The 16,818-nt window shown below is 36.6% G+C and overlaps 1 protein-coding gene across 9 annotated transcripts in view; it reads left to right on the forward strand.

Moving 5' to 3' along the window:
* The window catches only part of Grik1 (glutamate ionotropic receptor kainate type subunit 1), a 379,854-nt gene that overhangs the window by 323,531 nt on the left and 39,505 nt on the right, over positions 1–16,818 (forward strand). For 5 of the 9 annotated variants that reach the window (XR_012447881.1, XM_074072841.1, XM_074072843.1 and 2 more), the window contains exons 9-12: positions 2,166–2,210; positions 7,738–7,851; positions 9,615–9,818; positions 10,947–11,170. Coding sequence is in view for 8 of the 9 variants with exons in the window: in XM_074072841.1 (XP_073928942.1) it covers positions 2,166–2,210; positions 7,738–7,851; positions 9,615–9,818; positions 10,947–11,170 (587 nt within the window). In the remaining variant the exon portion in view is untranslated. The other 4 variants (XM_074072842.1, XM_074072845.1, XM_074072847.1 and 1 more) reach the window with 2 other exon arrangements.

Consider the following 16,818-nt stretch of genomic DNA (forward strand, 5'->3'; position numbering starts at 1 on the left):
AATTAAGGAGCATTGTTCAAGCATTTTAGTTAAATTGCACTGACATGTAGGGGGAATAAAAAAGTTATTCTCTTGGCATTTTTATTTATCTCCAGTGTTCTAGATCATTATCCCTTATATCAGCAAGATGTTGATGTGCTAGATTCTTAAATTGACTTGCTATTAATAGTAATGACATCTAATATTTATAACACTTCTTTAACATAGCAAACATGTGCACATTACTGCCTACATAATCCTATAGGCGGACCTCATCTGAAAACTTTGAGTAATTGAGTTTAGACTTGGAAAATCAGAAGCTGTCAAAGCTTTACCTATGGAAAGGTATCCAAGGGTTACTCAGAAATTAATTTTAACTGCACTTTTATTTTGAGACTGGTGACAGAGAGATGGGATAGGTAGGACAGAAGAGGCTCACTGGGGCAAGTTAACTTCACATGCTTAATTTTAGGAAAATGTGATTTTAATGTTGGCTTCTCACTTTAGGATTATTTTAGTTTTAACTCTCAACCTCAAAGTTTAAAGTTTGATTTTATTACTATTTAGAATAACACAAATGCAAACTTGTTTAATGAATAATAATAAAATACTTGATTTCTTACTGTATTTTTATAGCAATTTTAGTATTCATGACTTCAAACTGGAATTAATAAGTATAGTATGAAGATTTGCCCTTTACAATCTCAAAGAAGAAAATATTTTAGACCACTCCCCCACTCCCCGAAATCATCTGAGAATCAAAACTACATAATGTAACATTTTTTCCTATAGTGGTGAATAAGACAGTGAGTCCAATGTGCAAGATTGGCTTCAGAAGCAATCAATTTATTTAATTTGAAATAGTTGGGTTGATTTTTTTAAATGAAGCAAGATTTTCATTTCTGTTTCACTGCTTTTGTTAACTGGGATCCTTTTTGTGGCAGACCCTAACTACCCCCTCCCCCCAAATAGCATTAATCAAAATGGAGATTAATTAGGCTGAATGGAATAGAAGGTTACTACTGGTGTTGAAATGTTTGAAGAAAAAAAAATTAGTTTGCAGCTTTAAGAGTATGCATTAGATGTTCTGCTTTTTCTCCCTCTCTCTCTGGCTTCTTCACTCTGATTTGTTCTTTTGGTGGTTTAACAGAACACAAGGCATCAACCTCCCCTCCACAGTGTGTGTGGGATTTGGGCTGGAGGGAATCAAAATGAAGAATACCCATTATAAACTAAAAGTCCATAATGTTTTTAAAGATAATGCTTGCTTCTCTAGTCACAGCCTTATTCCCCTTATCATCTCCTCTTAATGTACAGCACAGAAGGGGGGAAAAAGCTGTTAAGGAAACATCTTTTGACTCAGATGGATGATGAAATCCATGGAGCTCTTGTTATGTTTTCACAGCTACTTGTACACTGCAAGATTATGCACACTCTATTGGTGTTTTTCCATCAAAGGCAAAATTGAATTAGATGAAAGTGTTTTCTATTTGTTTCTTATCTCTTCATTGTTTGCAATAACTTTTCTTTCTTCAGGTGACTTGGGCTCAATTCCTGAGAAGGCTGATTGGGCCTTAAGGCAATGGGGGAAGCCAACACATCTCTCTCAGGAGCCAAGGAAAGATATGCCCAATCCTTTCATGTCAGCTTTCTTGGGGTCCCAAAGGGAGAATTATTAAAAAAAAAAAAAAAAAAGCCCATTTCTCACTTTTATTCAAATTTCTACTGCTTAGAAACCCATAATGAAAGAATAAGTCATCAAGCATGCTTCTTTGTCTAGTTGTGTGTGTGTGTGTGTGTGTGTGTGTGTGTGTGTGTGTGTGTGGGTGTGGCTATGTGTATGGACTGATTGATTTTAAATACAAATACCTTCACTTGTTCTTTTAAGGAATCATGAAGACACTTTAATGCTGCAGCATAACTGTATATATTCAAAAGGGCTTTAAGTCATTTTTTTTGTTGTTTGAAAGGAAAAGTAACAATTAAGTATTACCACCTAGTAACTTCTGTAAAAAAATCCTAGTTCTGATTCATCTCTTTACTGTATCTGTGTCTAACTTTATATTGAATTAAGATGCAAAATTCCAAACAACACATGAAGAATATTGGACACACCCATGTACCTTTTGGGTTCCATACACCATTTTAATTAAGTGCTGTTTTTATTTTTTCCTCTGAAAACCAAGGCGGCTGGTGAAGTGTCTAAGCACTTGTATGAAGTGTGGAAGAAGGTTTGTACTCTGATAACAACCGCAGGACACTTGGGGTGGGGCAGGGAATAGCCATGGAAAAGCCTGCATCCTTCCAGTTTTGCCAGACCAGTAGCTCTCCAATTGCAGTTTAGAGGTGAGATTCTATACAGAGGGAGAAGGGGGGATAGAACATATTCTCTCTCAACATTCCCCACGAAGTGAAAACAGACTTGCCATGGATTAAGTAATGATAAATTAAATATTTCCCCTTAGATTATTTTTGTTTCCTCTGGGCAAGACCAGTTGCTGTCAGACCTGAGAGCAGATACTTCTAACTGAAGCAGACACAGGCTCATTTATATTCGTTCTCAAGTCACTAAATATTTCCCTTAAGGGAGTGAAGAAGAAAACAATGGATTTGATCCATCAGACTAGTCAGATAGGCTAAGTTTTCATAAGGATTAGAACATTTCCTTCAATGTAACCACCAAAAAATAGAAGCCACTTTTAGAAATTCTTCCTTCTTATGAACTATATTTTGTGAGAGATTTTTGTCAAAGCATACAGTCTTACAATTTATTTTAGAATTACAGTTTTCAGAGGACAAAAACATTATAAACTTTGGAAGGGAAAAGAGATTATCTTGTAAATTATAACACTCATAATTTCATAGTTCATTGGTATCATGTTGCTAATAACTGTTCATAGATTTTCATAAAGAAATGTTAAACATTAAAAACATTTGGATCATGAAAATGACCCAGTGATAGGCAAACATTGCATCATCTTTCATTCTCCTCTTTCTCACCCCTCTCTCTCTCTCCCCCCAATTCTCTCTCCCTCTCACTCTCTCTCTAAAACTACTTGCTAAAAAGTCTGTTGATTGATAGATGGACCTTAAATTACTTCAGGGTGTTCACTTTGAACAGTTTGTCAGCTTCACTTTCATCTTTGAAATTATCAGCTGAGTCACAGAAAGTGTAAACAGTTTTTCCTAGTAGCCAAAAAGCTCATCTCCCTTTTGGTGGCATTCTGTAGGTAAACTCAAAAGTTTACTCTTATTAAGTTTTAAAAACCATGGGTATAGAGCTGGAGCATGGCTCAAATGGTAGAGTGCCTGCCTAGCAAGCAGGAGATCCTGAGTTCAAACCTCAGTACAGTAAAAAATAATAACAAAAAACATGGGTTCAATAACCTTGTTTTAATCATCAGTGAACCAGAAACTAGGCTACAAAAGGTTCATCCAAAGTGAACTAGTTTCCTCTTTGCTAGTAAATAGACGACCCTATCTGGCTCTCAGAAAGCAGCTTATTACATTAATCCAGCTTGAGACTGCAGGCACTTTATGCAGTGTTGAATTAATTCAAACCAAATATCCTAAGGAATGGAATCTAAGCTCTGCTGCTGGACACAGGAAAGAGGAACTGTCCTCCATTTCTCTACATTACAGTACGTACACCCACAACCCAAAGCTGGAACTTCTTGCTCTTGTTTATATGTGCCTTTATGCCTCTTCTTTCCCAATTACTCATCATTGCCACACTGTAAACCACATAAGCCACAGTATGCAGTTTGTGTTACAACAATACATCTACAATTCACAAATCACAGTAACCTGCCCTCTAGCTCAAGAGACCCTTTCAAACCTAACAAGCACAATGCACGTTCCCAAAGAAGACACCGTTTTCAAAGAGAAGGGTTCACCCCATGATATTTAAATTCCTAAAGCTCTCCTCATTACCCCAGCCTTTTTAAGTACAGAACAGTTCACCTGTAATTCTTTTCAAAAGAGGGATGGAGCAATCTTTACAAAGGCTCTCACTAAAATGTGTACTCATGATACAAAATGCAGATTCCCTTTCGTGTTTCCCCATGACACTAGGTGATTTTACTCAGCAGTTTTAGATTTTGTGTTTATGCAGTCCCTCTCTAGGTTTGGAAAATAGATATTAGTGACTCTGCACTTGATCTTAGCCAAAAGGCTGAGAAGCGATGATATTAGTGACTCTGAATGCTCTTTGGTTGTGTGACTTTTTCAAAGTTTGTGAAATGTCCTCCGGGCAAATGCTTCCCTCAGTTGTCCCAGATAACAAATGGCTGTTCCTCATGCCAGCTTAGACTGAGTGAATGAAGGCATCTAGACAATTTAGCCTTTGAGTGTTCCTCCTACAAATTGATCCACCCAACACCACCTCTCCCTGGTAAATTACTGCTGTCTGCTTTCACTCCGTGGTTTGAAACTGAGGTTCTGCTTCCTGGAGGAACTCCTCTAAGGTCATAGAACAAGACCAAAATGCCGATGTTTAGGCATCTGGTTGAATTCCACCCAAAACACACACACACACACACACGCACACACTCACTTTTTCAAACAGAGACATTCATTTGCTGACACCCTGTTCAGTTATCAGTTATTTCAATTAACAGGTAAAGCTAGTTGACTGGTTAGATTTATAATACACACACACACACACACACACACTTTGGTTTTGCTGACTAGTACATTTAAAAACAGAAGGCTGAGATCATTCAAATCACATATGTATTCTGTTTACATCCTAAGAATAGCCTGACCTTTAGATATTTTGATACTTTTCTAGTTTATATTTAAAGGCTGTTCTGTTATTCAGGTTAAAGGAAAAACTGGTCTCCCTTCTCTCATTTTACGGAAGAAACTGTGTGCTATTGATACTTGTGATTTAGTTGATTGAAAAGGCAGTAGCAATGATCTCTTACCTTCTGCACTTTTGCTGCAGAGGGTAAAAGAAATAAAAGCTAGATGTCAAGCTGTGGCATATATTTGTCTATAACTTCAAGTTTTATTTTAAAGTAAATGATTGTAATGCCACCCAACACCTTAATTTCCAAATATGAAAACTCAGAAAGGTGAGGCAGGAGGAACATGAGTTTGAGCCAGCTCAGGCAAACTTAGTGAGACCCTATCTCAAAAGCAAAATATAAACAAAAGGGCTGGATGCATGAGTCTAGTGGCAGAGCATTTGCCAGGCAAGTACTGCGCTGAGTCCCCAGCACTGTAAGAAAACAGTTCCTCTACACACACTTACATTAATGATAGTATGAATTAAAGAAAATACATTCTATGACTTTAAAAAGTGGCTACAAACACACGTATGTTCTCCATCCTTCAATACTTAGTTAATAACTGGGTTCCATTCTCTAATTAAACCTAAGGTTTAATTATATTTATACTGAGGTCCCAATTTATATACAGTGTTCATGGAGTTACAAGTTAATTGATCATGGATTAAAAACCAATGGACAAATGTATTTAGCCTGAATTATGTTTCCTAGAAGCCAGGTTCTCTGCCTTAAAAAGTGGGAGGAGGGGCAAAGATTGAGAAGAAAGAAAAGAAAATGTCCCCTCTTCTGGCTTTAAGGCTAGCCAAAGAAAACTGAAGAGTTTTCCACCAACACATCATGTACCTTCTATCAGACAGCCATTACAGGAGTCCTGAAAATAATAATGAAAGGTTATTAGGGTGCTGGACTATATACCCCACTCCTACTTCTAATATTGCCTCTTTTTAGATAATACCATAGGACTTTCACATACAGAGTACTACTCCCAAACCTCCATTTACCTCTACCTGTCTTTTTATTTCTCCAAACAATCAACCCTAACTAAGTTTGGAAAAATAATAGACACAGTGAAACTGAAATAGTTCTCACTAATGTGTGAATGTGTATTAGTTCTTAAAGGTTCCTCATAGCATGTATACCTCTGAAAAGGAAACTTGTCAAGCCAATTGCATTTCCAGCTACTAAATGTAGGCAGTAAATTAAAGCAAAGAGATAGAAAAACAAAGGTAGAAAGGGCCTAACAGACTCACATGTCATAACTTGTTTAATCATCAGAAAAGCCCTATTTTTTAAATAAATTTTTATTAGGATATATTTATTATATGGGGGGTTAGTGACAATTCTGATTAGACTTATATTGTATATTAGTTACATTGCCCCTATTGTCTCTCCCCCTCAGTCCCCTCCCCACCCCATTTTAAGCAATTGCAAGAGGTTCTAGTTCTAGTTCTATTTCATATAGGTACATGAAGTCCATCAACCATATATCTTCACCTTAATCCCCTCCTTCACCCTCCCCCCTCCTGCTAGTACTCCACCCACATGCTGTACCTATTTTACTATACCTATTTAATTGCACTTTATTATTAAGGTTTGGGTACCCCTTAACATGCACAAACACTTCCACATATATCCCTATAAGTACTTTATAGTCAGAGAACTAAAGTGCAGAAAGGATAGCCTCTAGTCCAAGGTCACATAGCAACTGCCAGTCTGTTTTTACCTGACTTTTACATACACATTCCCATAGAATTCAAGCCCATAGAATGCAAACAAATCAAGCAATTCTTCAAGGCTTATTCTGGTTTCCTCCAGAGCTTAAACAAATTAATGGACAGGTTGAATATTCCTTATCTGAAATGCTTAAGATGAGTAAAGATGTGAATTAAAAATTTTTTTGGATCCCAGGACTTTTTAAAAAAATAGATAATGAGATCTCTAGGGTTGAAACCTAAGTACAAATAATAAATTTGCTAATGTTTTATGTACACATTAGATATATAGCTTGATGGTAATCTTAGCATATCTGTATTTTGACTGTGACCCATCAGGTGAGTTTGGGTGATTTGGGAGAATTTCATATTTAGGAAATAGGGAATTTCAACCTGTATTTCTACAAGGCCTAATAACCCAGTGGTAACTAGGCCACTGAATAAAATAGGAGATCATTTTTTTTTTGTAAGATAGTGGGCTTCACTGAATGCCAACTGTCATGTGACTTCTATGATACAAAGATCAGGGAGCAATAAAAGTGAGTGTCCTCTCTGGAGGAGTTCATGATCAAGTGGACACAGAAGACAGGTAAGCAGATGACAATAAACAAAAGATGCTAGCCACTTAGAGGTGTGAGCGATGTCTTCCCCATAAGAGGAACCCCTGCCCAGTATTGACTCCTCAGTGAAGATAGGTCCAGAACTCTGTCTACATCTCATCTGCATAATTTCTCCTATCTTTTTCTCTTATTGATGCCCAACTCTCCACTACTCACCTGCTCTCTCCATCCCTTTATTCATAAACTTTAAAGGAACTAGGTGATACCATTTCAGCAGCATAATATTTTGTATCAGCAGAATGTAAGCTCCATAAAGGCAGAAAATTTTTTGTTACTATACTGCTATATCCTTCAGTGCCTAGAACTGTACACAAAAGCAGGTGCTAAATAAATATGTGTTTGGAGAAAAATCTGGCAATCATTTAAGAAATCTTAACTTTTTAATTTCAATAAGAGCAATGAGTTTAATAAAATAAGAAAGACCTTGTCCTACCCCAAACACAAATTTCTTCTACTGTGTCTACGTGCTCATTCTTCCATTGTTTCATTTTCCCACACTGAGTAATTCCATTATAATATTCTGGTGCTCCAGACTGTAAGTTTTTGTGTCCATTCCTGGTGCAAATAGAATCTCTTTAGTGTAAATGCTGTCACAGACAACCAGCAGCCACTGATGTACTGTGTTCTGTGTAGATTGGGATTTGGAACTCCAACAGTGGGCTTAACATGACAGATGGCAACAGAGACAGGTCCAACAATATCACAGATTCACTGGCCAACCGAACTCTTATTGTCACCACCATTCTGGTAAGTTGTCACAATGAAATTATGGGCATCTTATCTAGACTCCTACTGTAGACTTGAAGATATTCCTTACCTGTCTGTCTCATGATGACAATTCTGTATGCATATGTCTATTTTTTAATTGGTGAGCTAAAAATAAGTGTTGGTACATATTTGTAATAGGATTTAATTACAAGCTTCCCACATGCATCTGAAGACCCCTCACCCCAGAGAATTCTTGCCCTATTGTGCCCTGTTCCCTACCCCATCTAGCTGATCTTTCTTGCTCTCTGGCTTCCAGATAGTTGGTTGGTTTCAACCAAGAGGAGACTCTAGCAAAAGACCAGGGAAGTAGGAGGAAAGAGGCAAGAGAAGTTCTTCCCCTCATCCTTGCCTACTGCCAACCAATGGTTTTGTCAGAACCTCTGTTCTTCCATAACCACATTTCCTAACCTATCAGTGGCCCCACATCCAGACTCCAGGGCCTTCTTCCCCATCTCTCTGTCTCAGCTCTCACTCTTCAAGTTTCCTAATGGAATTGGTCCCTGCGTGTCCAAATCATGCCTCTAGTCTCATTCACCCCCACCTTCCTTGGCTCCCTGTCTCTGTTCACACATCTGTGAATTGCCTTTTATTAACTGTTCTTCCAAAGTCCTGTGTTCTATTGGAACATAAACCTTAACCCCACCAGCCACTGTAAATGTCAGTTCTTTTCTGTCCCCCTTTCCTGAGGGAGCTGGACAGTAGTAATTCTCTCTGAATTCTTCACTTGTAGGCATACCTGCTTTATTTTATTCAGTCCATGGTATTAGAGATACTTATTTTTGAAACAGTTAGCTTGAAAAGAATTGTTAATTTAAAAAACTATTTTATTCCTCTGGCCACTACTTTCTCTGCAACCAGCTTCTGGAAATGTAGGGTTTTCCATTATAGTCTTATGACACAACTATGTTTATTTATGATTAACCTAAACACATATGCCATTATCAAAACTATAGTGTTTGTTACAATTTTATAAAATAAAATGAACTCTCATTTAGTCAAATGAGAACTAAGTTTATAGACACCCGGTATGGAGGAGAAGTTCATTATTTGTAGAAGGAAAGATTTATCATAGAAGCATATAAGCCAGGAATGACTAGAATTGAGATTTGAGATGATTTTAAATAAGACTATGGAACTGATGATAAAAGAAGACATAAAGATGGCTAACATAGCTAGATAGATGGTTGATGATAGATAGATAGATAGATAGATAGATAGATAGATAGATAGGTAAAGTAATAGTGAAATTTATTTAAGGAAATGAGAATATTTAGTAAATAGAAAGTTTAAAATAGGACAAAATGTGATTTCCATTTCTGTTTCATAAGTAGATAGGGCACTAAGTTCAAAACCAAGTAAGAGTAAGGTCCAGCAAAGGATGTCATGGTGTGGACAGGCCCAGAAGCCAGATATCTGGGCCCAATTGCCCTCTGAGTCTTTCACTGTTCTCAGACCCAGAGTTTAAACACATCTGTGTCTCTGTTATACCATTAACTCACAACACCCTCTTCAGTAGTGGGAGAAAATGCTCGCATCTCAAGAGGTAGAAAGGAAAGAAACAACAACATATGAAGTGTTCTATATTTGTAGAGGGAATAGTGCAGATAGAAAGGTAAATGACTGAATTCAGTACTCTCAGCTCTTAGAAATCATTTTCCAGTGTTGTCTGTCTTCAGGCTGCTGATGGAGCAGCTCTTCCTTTGTTGGTAATGGAGTTTTCTTATGTGGCTTGTTTCTCTTAGGAAGAGCCCTATGTGATGTACAGGAAATCTGACAAGCCTCTATATGGAAATGACAGATTTGAAGGATATTGCCTGGATCTGCTGAAAGAATTGTCAAACATCCTGGGCTTCCTTTATGATGTTAAGCTAGTCCCTGATGGCAAGTATGGAGCCCAGAATGACAAAGGAGAGTGGAATGGGATGGTTAAAGAACTCATCGATCATGTAAGCAAAAATATATCTGATCGTCTGAAAAGATGTTGTGCGAGGAAGAGAAAAGAAAAATACAGTTGAGTCAGTGTCAGAAAAAACTTGCTTTCTTTTAAATCATAAAAATTGCCTTCTACAATGTAGAGTAAAACAACACAGATATGAAGTTTGCTTATTTGGAATATAAGAATAAAAATGTGTGAGTCTATCCTCCATACCAAAGAATAAATAAGCTTCAGTGATAGGTAAGACACCTAAAAAACTAGCTAGCATTTGTTGCCCTTAATGCAGAGAAACTAAAGCAGATACCTTAAAGCAACTGAGGCCAATAGGAAAAGGGGACCAGGAACTAGAGAAAAAGTTAGATCAAAAAGAATTAACCTAGAAGGTAACACCCATGCACAGGAAATCAATGTGAGTCAATGCCCTGTATAGCTATCCTTATCTCAACCAGCAAAACCCCTTGTTCCTTCGTATTATTGCTTATACTCTCTCAACAACAAAATTAGAGATAAGGGCAAAATAGTTTCTGCTGGGCATTGGGGGGGGAGAGGGAGGGGGTGGAGTGGGTGGTAAGGGAGGGGGTGGGGGCAGGGGGGAGAAATGAACCAAGCCTTGTATGCACATATGAATAATAAAAGAAAAATGAAAAAAAATTAAAAAATAAAAAAATAAAAAAAAAATAAGCTTCAGTGATTGTTAGATTCAGAATTTAAATTAAGATTTTAGACTCAAAGCAAAGTCTCATCTTGTTAACTAATATTAAGACTAAATTTCTCATTCCTTCCCTTTCCTACTTGCCTTTTTAAAAGACATTCTTCTGCATTTTGTCTTCTATCTAGTTCCTGAATGATTTTATATATATATATATATATATATATATACATATAAATGTCTATGTGTACATGTATATATTTCATACCTTCTGGTTTCTCTTTATTGATAATATTATCAACAAATTTTGATAATCGCTTTGATGATAACTGTATGATTGTTTTAATATTAAAACCAATTATCATAGAAACTTCTTGCATGAGAAGCATTTGAAATTGAATATAGGGATTGGGGACACTCAAAAAAAAAGTCTAAACATTTGGACAGATGGGGTAAACTAAACTGACAATTTTGGGCTTACTTTGACAGAGGGCTGACCTAGCAGTGGCTCCTCTTACCATCACTTATGTGCGGGAGAAAGTCATAGACTTTTCCAAGCCTTTCATGACCCTGGGCATCAGCATTCTCTACCGAAAACCCAATGGGACCAATCCAGGCGTCTTCTCCTTCCTCAACCCCCTGTCTCCAGACATTTGGATGTATGTGCTCTTGGCCTGCCTGGGAGTTAGTTGTGTGCTCTTTGTGATTGCAAGGTAAGCTTGAGAACACTGAATTCACAACTGTCTCAGTCTCCAATCTCAGGAATTAAGAACTTTAAAGTACACTTTTATTTTTGTTTATTGTTCTGTCCTCTCAGGTTTTCTATATAAAAGTTGCACTACAAATTAACATGTAATTATTCATAAAGATACTTTTTTTAAAGGCAGTAAGAAGATAGTGTTTTATATTAGTTAAATTTTATCAATATTTCAAGCAGTGTGAAATGGTTATTCATTCTTTTTCCCTGAGTTACAGTACAATAAAAGCAATGACTCAACTAATATATCTAAAATGTTTTAATAAGAGTAATAAGATGACATCAAAGAATTTGACTCCTGGAATACTTGGATAAGTGAAAAGGAAAAGAAAGCTAGTACTTATAATGAATAAGAAACAGTGGAATAAAATGATTGTGAAATCACTGTCAGTAGTAAAGAAAAATACTTCAAAAATTTGATGACATGTATTTTTCCAAACATTAGACAGACAAGAGAATTATAGAAAAAACAGTGAAAAGAAACATTACTTACATGTAGAAAGTGGATGAAATCTTTATGCTACATTAAGATGCTTCAGTTTAGGTTTTATTTTTGAAATTTATCTCCTTTTTAAGCATTTTGCTCTACACAATTCATCCAAGGATTTTATACTTCTCAGTAGATCATATATTTAGGAAATACCTTTGTTGCTGAACTTGAAATAACTACATTTTATCTTTTTTGCTGGCTTAAATTTTGGCATCCCTAGATAAACCATGTTACAGATAATTGCTTTGGTATGTTGCCCTATTTGTTTTCCATCTTTTCACCTTCAACAAAATTCAGGGAACTTTTCCCCTAATCAATTTGTTTTCCCCCAGGAATTTCTAAAAAAAAATATTTCTTCATGCTAGCTCTCTATCATTGTCCACTGTACAGTTTTGATTAATTCCAGGTAACTCTTTCCCTGGCATAATTATAAAGAAAATTCAGAGAGCAACCCAAGCTGGAAAAGTGTGAGAGATCCACAAAGCAGGCATAGTTACACTGAATAAAGTGTGCTCTCACATGTGAATATTTATACATTTGATACAAAGTGAAAGTTTTGAAGTTCTCTACGCCTTGTAAAATGTACCATTACCAAATCCCAGATTTATGCTTTTTAAATAGTGATCAAAGTTCTCTTTCCATGCACCTTCCCCCAGAAAATAAAATATTGTTAGTATATATGGTGATATTATTCTTTGATACTTTAATACTCAAGTCAGTGACTCTCAGCCAAGAAACATTTTTGTTCCCCAAGGGACATGTGACCATGTCTGGAAACATTTTTTGGTTGTCACACCCAGGGGTGAGAAGTGCTCTTCATATTAAATGGATAGAGTATGGGAAAGCTTCTAGACATCAAACAAGTACGTGAGACAGCTACAGACACACACACACACACACACACACACACACAAAGAATTATCAATTCCAAGACTGAGAAACCATTCTCAAGTCAAAGAAAACATTGTCTTAGAAATAAAAATTTTAAAAATAATTTATTCACCTCTAGAGATGTAATTTCTCATTATGTATTTTTCATTATGGATCTTTGAATTAATAATTCCTTATCTAGAATATCCAATTAATAAATGACCACTCTAATATGTAGTCCCCTCCAATGATGCAGAAGCACTCTTGTATTTACTTGTTACTCCTCCACCTAGTTGTGCAATCCAAGGAACAGAGAACAATAAAAAAGTGAGATCTGTTTCAGCAGTGATGCTAGTGAGCAGAACAAGCAAAACAATGTTGATGAGCAAGTCAGTCATTTATTAAAGTAAAGTAGACCAAAGCTAATGGGAGAAAAAAAAACATTTCAGCAGTATCTGGAAGTTCTCACAGCACACAGGCTGATGCTACCCTTTTATACTTAACTGTAACTGTAACTTTAAATCACCTTATTTTTGTCATCAGAATATGTCAGAATAATAGTGTAATATCCAGTATTTGCCCCTATTATTTTGTCTGTTCTTCCATAAGCTCTTGGTGACCAACACCTCTATTTGTGACTTCATACAGTCTATTGCTGTTGTGAAAACTCAGCCCCCTCAATCCATCACTCATTATGCCTACTTATTGACAGTATCATTTTTAAACCAGCCCTTCCTCATTGAGCTTCTTCTCCTTACTGCCCCTTTCACTCCCTTTCTCTTGTTCTGGTTCATGGGGAAGTAGAATGCTATGCATCAAATGCAAACTTGCAAACAGCATAGTGAGGAAATATACAAAGTATAAAAATATGGAAAATAACTCCTGCAGTGCACAATCAGACTGTCAGGATACTCTACACTTAACTCCACCTTCTCTACACCTTTGAGTCTACCCCTGCTCCTACTTTATAAACCCACTAAATGTGTTTTGGAGGAGATTACCCAAAGTGAATCCTACTTGAATAGGTATGCCAAATTACCTTTACTCTCCATCATTTGGAGCCACGAACTTGGTTACCCCACACCAATAAGTTAAGATGTAAAGTGATTTAAGTTATGATCTTAGTGGTTTACTTTCAGAGTAGTAACGTAGAGATGAAAAAAAATCTCATAATCATCTTTAGCTCTAGAGAGATTTTTGAATTTGCTGTGAGGTACATCCTTTTATGTTCTTTTAAAGGAGAAAAATAAAACTCAGCCTTTTAATGCCCTCACTAGATAGATGCTTAAAAATCATTGGCTGAAATCAGTTGAATTTGCAAAGTCATAGACATCGACGGAAAAAAATATGGAAAAGAATATAAAAATTCCTATAATTGTGACTTGTAACAAATTTTCATGTCAATGTTTTTTGTCCTGTGGTCAACAATTTTTTTTAATTTTTGAAAAATCTTTCACCCCAAGGAATTAACATCCATGATAAACACACAATTTAAATACACCAAATATCCATATATAATGTTTGCTTATGTTTGATGATTTACATTTGCCTTCTTAAAAATGAACACTTTTAAGTTGGCATTTGACAAAACATTTAAAAATGTAGAAAGAAATGCAACCTTTGAAGGTAGATTCTAAGATTATAATACAAACCCAATGGTTATATTACAAGTTCAAACAGACCTTTCTCCTTTGATGAATGAATGGATCTTTGACTCTTCAGGGCAGCCCAGGGTCCACACTCATCCCTAAAAAGAAAGTACCTTAATTAAGGAATTTCAGTGTAAGGATCATTTAAAAATCTTCCATTCAAGTGCATCAACTTTCACATTGCAACAGAAGGCTACTCTTTCATATACTAGTTTTGACCCAGACTATCATTTTTCTCAAGATCAGCACTGATTTCGTGAGGGTTCTTTAGAGGAATCAGTTTGAGATTATCATTGGTACAGGACTGTATTAATATCTGCCCCAGTCCTCCTGATGCCAATATGCTGTCAAACTGCCTATATTTAAGCAGGCATTAGAAATTTCAGTTGAAGTATCTACATCCAGATGACAGGTATATAAAAAGCCAGTGGCTTACAACACAGCCTCATGTCATTGTTTCATATTCCTCAGTCCACATGCTCCCATAATCACTCCGAATCCTGGAGAAAAAGAAGCTACAGTATCTCCTGCAGAGCAGGCAGACTCATGTTGCTGCTTAGAAAGTTTCCCCTCCCCATAGAAAATTCAATTAATTATTCACAAGTGCAAAGTATGAAATACTGAAAAAAAGACAAAATTTTAAGCAGCATTCCAAAGAGGTGAGCCCATGAATCAGAGCATATCAAGGGGATAAAAACTAGACTATCAGTTGCTGACAGTTGCCAGGTTTTATGTTGAATTTGAAAAAACCCCTTCTCTCAAATGCCTAAGCCTCCTAATTTATTGCAATTAATATGTTAAATTATTGTACAAGTGGCAATGATATTGTTTAAATAACAACATCTTTATTCTGCATGCTATCTCAATTAGTAGGTTCATTAATATTGGTATTCATTCCTTCAGTTCAGCAAACTACTATGGTTATAAGAGTGTATAAATTCAAAACTTAATTGTATTGTTGAAACAGTAATTAAAATGTATTGGCATGCTATTGTCAATTAAAGCTATATTCATAAGCTTCACAGGAACTTCCACAGTGTACCCTGCAGCTGTAGAAAAGCCACAGGAATGAGTCAGGTATCTTTATGGCAAGATAAGCTACCAAGCTGTTATCATAGTCCCCCTAAGACTCGATAGGAAGACTCTGTACACTTTCCAGAAGGTGTCCAGGGGCTTAGAGAATGGTTTTTCATTAAGAGGAACTCTCTGCCCAGTTCGTTGTACATGATTCACAGCGTGCCCTGCTTTTCACTATAGATAATATATTCATCTTAAGCCCGGTTCTCCCTGATGTGTCAGCAACCTGCTATTGTTTACTGCTGAAACCTTATGGCTTGGAGAGCATTCCTTATGTTCTCATCAGCTTTATGGTATTTCAACATTACTTTAACACTCCTGCTTGCATTAAAAGGACCCAGTGGCAAATGGCAAAGCTTCCAGTGCTAAGAATTATTGCATAAATTAAATCATTTCCAGATCACTTTGCTGAGCATCTGATGATATCTCCTTAGAAAAATAAACACGGTTTGGCAAGGTAGCCTTTGAAAAATAACTGCAGAGCAGAAACCTCCTCTGGGTTACACAGGTCAGACAGATGCTAGAAAATAAAGAACCAAACATATATCCATACCCTCAAATTTTTATTTTAAGTGCCATTCCCCAGAGATGTCCGGATTCCTTCCTTTCTACACATAAGGAAACTGAGGCCAAAGAGGTTGAGTTAAATTACTCAAGTCAACTTCCTTGACTATTAGTTGTCTTTCCAGAAACTGTTACTGCCTGCAGCTTACCACCTTACAGGTAGAGCTGTGATAATGCTGTAGAAAACACTTCTTACCTAACCAGGGTTGGTGATTAAGTGACTGCAGGGCATAGTTCTAAAAACAATTCAATTAAAAATAAATCAAAAGGAAATTATGAGCTTAAAATTTTCCAGCCAACTCTGGTACACACTTAATACTAATGTTCTCCTCTGCCTGGGCTATGATACTGCCAAAGCTCTTCTTTGAAGGATTGTGATTTATGTTTTCAAATACCGTACCAGAAATATATAACACCTCCCAACTCCAGCCTTTCTTTGTTTCCATGATGGTTTTTTCATCCTTGAAGCCTCTTTGATGCCTTATGTAACTGCTAACTACTTAGACTCCTTGTAAGCATCTGCCCACAGGAATCATAGAAATTCCTCAAAGTCAAGTCACCCCTCTTCTTCATGCCTCCCACAGAACCTAGCAACACAGGATCTTGACACTGTAGTTGCTGTGCAACAAGTTTGTTCCTCTCATCGCTACTTGGTAGGGGTGAACACTTGGGATGGGGGAAACTTTCCTTTCAGTCCATCTAGTTGTTTAGTAAAGCAGAAGCGAACAAAGACCCAGAGGAACTCAGTAGTCATAGATCTGAGGAGTACAATTCTAGCCAACCAATGGGCTTAATGTAGAAATAAGAAACCCAGTAGCTACTAACTCAAGACTCTTGCACCGCACCTAACAAGCTATAAGTTTCTGAATATGGCCTTTACTCTTCCAGTTTGATGTGTTTGTAATTAATTTGAGTTTTCTGCATTGCTCAGCAGGTTTTGCCAATGGGCCATGG

The sequence above is a fragment of the Castor canadensis genome, chromosome 5 (genome assembly GCF_047511655.1).
Source record: "Castor canadensis chromosome 5, mCasCan1.hap1v2, whole genome shotgun sequence".
In the NCBI taxonomy this organism is placed as follows: Eukaryota; Metazoa; Chordata; class Mammalia; order Rodentia; family Castoridae; genus Castor; species Castor canadensis.